Source organism: Sinocyclocheilus grahami, unplaced genomic scaffold (assembly GCF_001515645.1).
Source record: "Sinocyclocheilus grahami isolate Dianchi unplaced genomic scaffold, SAMN03320097.WGS_v1.1 scaffold87.1, whole genome shotgun sequence".
Taxonomy (NCBI): Eukaryota; Metazoa; Chordata; class Actinopteri; order Cypriniformes; family Cyprinidae; genus Sinocyclocheilus; species Sinocyclocheilus grahami.
In genome coordinates, this window is record NW_015505266.1 from 1,261,575 (window position 1) to 1,264,754 (window position 3,180).

The window sequence follows — 3,180 nt, forward strand, 5'->3', positions numbered from 1 at the left end:
TATACACAAGAGAAACAAGAAGAAGAAAAAAGTGTAAAAACTTTTGAACTCATTGACATGAGAATCTTCATCAGAGATGCTCGTTTCTGCTTCTGTGGAGTTGAATCACAACAGAAAGATTATTTAAAAAATAATAAATTTTTACAGAAAAATGGCCAAAACGATTGACAACTGTTGATGAATATGGTTGACATGGTTGTTTTGTTCTTATACTTATGGATGTTGGTTGGTAAGTTAAACAAGCATCTTTAAGCTATTAGTTCCTGGATTTTTATAGCATAAATGAGAAGCTAGCCTATACATAATATACATAACTTCAGATGTTTTATTTAGCCGTCACATAACCCTTTGCATGTGCAAGCTGACTACACTGTAAAAAATTATATGAGCTATCTACTTAAAAATTATGGTAACAATATATTATTTTTGAGTAGTTTTTAGGTTAGATTTTTTTTTAATGGAATCTACCTGAATAAATCATGTAAAACCTCTTAAATTATTTAATCTATGACGCAATGATTTTAATATTATTAGTGAAATGTGCTCATTTATTTTAAGTTGATTCTCAAAAGTCCATGATTTCGAGTATAGTTTGTATTTGACTGAGTTATTTTGTACAATGTCATATGCAATTGTTGGGAAAACCGCTTGTTGGGCAGAAGAACGTTGTGGGTAATGTTGTGCAGTCAAGACTGTTGTGTATTCTGTATGCACACTGCACAGATAGTTATTAGTAAAAAGACTGTACTGCAGTCCTGCCTTCAGTGTGATTCTTCATGTCGTTACCACAGTTTCCTTAAAAGATATGAGGAAAAAGTAATCTCTTGGTTTTATTAGTGAAAAGTCCTCAATATTTTCTATACAACACTGAACCACAATTTCTTTAATAAAATATACACACTATTTTTAATTATCACCTTAATTTTTTTAATGAAAATTACAAGACCCATGATTTATTTTTAACAGTGTATGTTTAAACCCATCTGTAGTATATTAAACAACTAATTTGATAGTCAAATTTTATTTTTGGACTGATTAATATGTATTTGTTCATAAAACTCAAAAACTCCACCTGCCCACTAGGGGGCAGAGAGCACTCATAATTTGCTGATGATGAAGGGTGATGAATTTTGGACAGGGTTTGGCAAACTGCATGCCAAACGGTAACCAGAGCAATAATAACTATATTATTATAGTTGTTTATTTGAAAAGTATTTAAATTCTTAAAGGGATAGATCACCCAAAAATGACAATTCTGTCATTAATTACTCACCCTCATGTCGTTCCAAATACATAAGACCTTCGTTCATCTTCGGAACACAAATGAAGATAATTTTGATGAAATCCGAGAGCTTTCTGACCCTGCATAGACAGCAACGCAACTGACATGTTTAAGGCCCAGAAAAGTAGTAAAGACATCGTTAAAATAGTTCATGTGACACCGTCATTTTATAAAGCTATGGAAATACTTTTTGTGTGCAATGAAAACAAAAATAATTACTTTATTCAACAATTTCTTCTCTTCCATGGTCCTTGAACGTGGTAGTTCCATTGCTGTCTATGCAGGGTCAGAAAGATGAACGAAAGTCTGACGGGTTTGGAACGACATGAAGGGGAGTAATTAATGACAGAATTTTCATTTTTGGGTGAACTATCCCTTTTAACTCCTTTTATTCAATTATGAGATCTATAGAATGTATATAGTTCCCAAAGTCAAGGTCTAGTGATCACACATTTGCAAAAAGAGACAACAGTTTCACTTGCAACCACACATTTATTGATTCAGCACAGGTGTGTCAGTGCTGTTATGGTTGGGTGGTTTGGAGGTAAAGGAGGACTGCAGATGGATGGATTTACAGGTCAGACGTCACTCCGTCAGGCGTTTGAAGGACTGAACCGTAGGGCAGACGGCGCCCCAGTCCACGGGTTTACGGTACTCCCCCTTCTCCAGTAGGTACTGACGCCCCCTGTAGTTTGGGTGCTCGTAGAAGATCCAGATCCCATCTAGCACCTTACAGGAGTGGACCTCGCGTGTCCGAAAGCGCTCCACCACGGATGGACAATCCTCGGTGGTCTCGTACACCTGGCCCGCGAAATCTCCCTTGACGTAGAGTTGAATCTTGTACTCAGAACCGCTCACCTGGAGTGGAAAGAACATCTACTGAATTTCAAATATGCACTACATAATGTTTCCACTGCATGTGGGCGACTTACGAAGTGGATCATCTTGCAGGAGCAGAGACGATCGTTCAGACCCATCCAGCGTTGGTAATCCGGATACTCGCCCCGGGTCAGAACATACTGGTAGCCCATGAAGTTGGGCCTCTCGTAGACCACCCAGGCCCCGCTCTCCACGCGGATGGAGTTACACTGGTTCAGGTAGGCATGGAAGTCCGAACAGTTGCTGTCACACTCGTACCGACGGCCCTGGAATTTCTTGTCCTCGTAGAAAATAATCTATACAAAGGAGACGGTGGAATTTTATTTCACACTCGGATATTATTTTAATAAACTACCTCTGGTTGCATCACAGTATTGTTAAAAAAAATTATATTATGAAAAATCTAAAATATAACAATAATATGAAATATCTACAAAAAATATCTATATCTATAAAAATATATAAATTAAATACAATCTTGTATGCCCAACCATCTCAAAATGGCTCTATCTATCACTAATCAGTCACAAATGGCAGCCAATAAATGATCAATAATCGGTGCAGAGTGTCCTGATCACCTTCGTACTCACCCGGCCCATTCTGCAGAGGTTTGGCTGGTGGCAGCACCTGTGGTTGGGGTAGAGTTGCGGAGCTGTGCTGGTTCAGGCCCGTCGCACTCCGGCTCTTTTATACCCAGACATCTCTCTGTAAAGAGGACATTCGCTTTGTCATGAAAACCAGATCCAAAAATTGAGTCAGTGCTTTCTAGAAAAAGACAGGTGGATTATGGGGTATAGAAACAGTACCGAGTGCGTGGGCCTGTTTGGATGTGTGTTTATTCAGCTGTGTTGGCAGGTACCCACACACCTCCACACGCACTCATATTAAAAATTATTGGTCCAGAGAAGTGGATAACCAAGTGGATTACTGTATACAAAGTATTGAAATTCCTGGCTACAAAATAGCCTGTAGTATTAACACCCAAACGTGTGCATACACTTGCAAATGTGCAAACCCGC

The 3,180-nt window shown here is 38.5% G+C and overlaps 1 protein-coding gene across 2 annotated transcripts; it reads right to left on the bottom strand.

Annotated features, from left to right (window-relative positions):
- Positions 1-1,754: 1,754 nt before the first annotated feature.
- crygs1 (crystallin, gamma S1) lies at positions 1,755-2,852 on the bottom strand. Of its 2 annotated transcripts, none has more exons than XM_016274519.1 (3): positions 2,752-2,852; positions 2,215-2,457; positions 1,755-2,140 (listed from the first exon to the last, which is right to left on the bottom strand). In XM_016274519.1, the coding sequence occupies exons 1-3, from the start codon at positions 2,758-2,760 to the stop codon at positions 1,868-1,870; spliced, it is 525 nt and encodes a 174-aa protein (XP_016130005.1). In that variant the 5' UTR covers positions 2,761-2,852; the 3' UTR covers positions 1,755-1,867. The 2 variants fall into 2 exon arrangements, with proteins under 2 accessions (XP_016130005.1, XP_016130004.1); XM_016274518.1 differs by having other exon boundaries at positions 2,740-2,833.
- Positions 2,853-3,180: the final 328 nt, after the last annotated feature.

Coding starts and splice junctions, on each gene's coding strand:
- crygs1 (XM_016274518.1), bottom strand. CDS start 2,760: ATGGGCCGGGTGAGTACGAAG. Junction 2,458..2,739: donor TGGGCCGGGTGAGTACGAAG/GTGATCAGGACA, acceptor TCCTTTGTATAG/ATTATTTTCTACGAGGACAA. Junction 2,141..2,214: donor CCTGCAAGATGATCCACTTC/GTAAGTCGCCCA, acceptor TTTCCACTCCAG/GTGAGCGGTTCTGAGTACAA.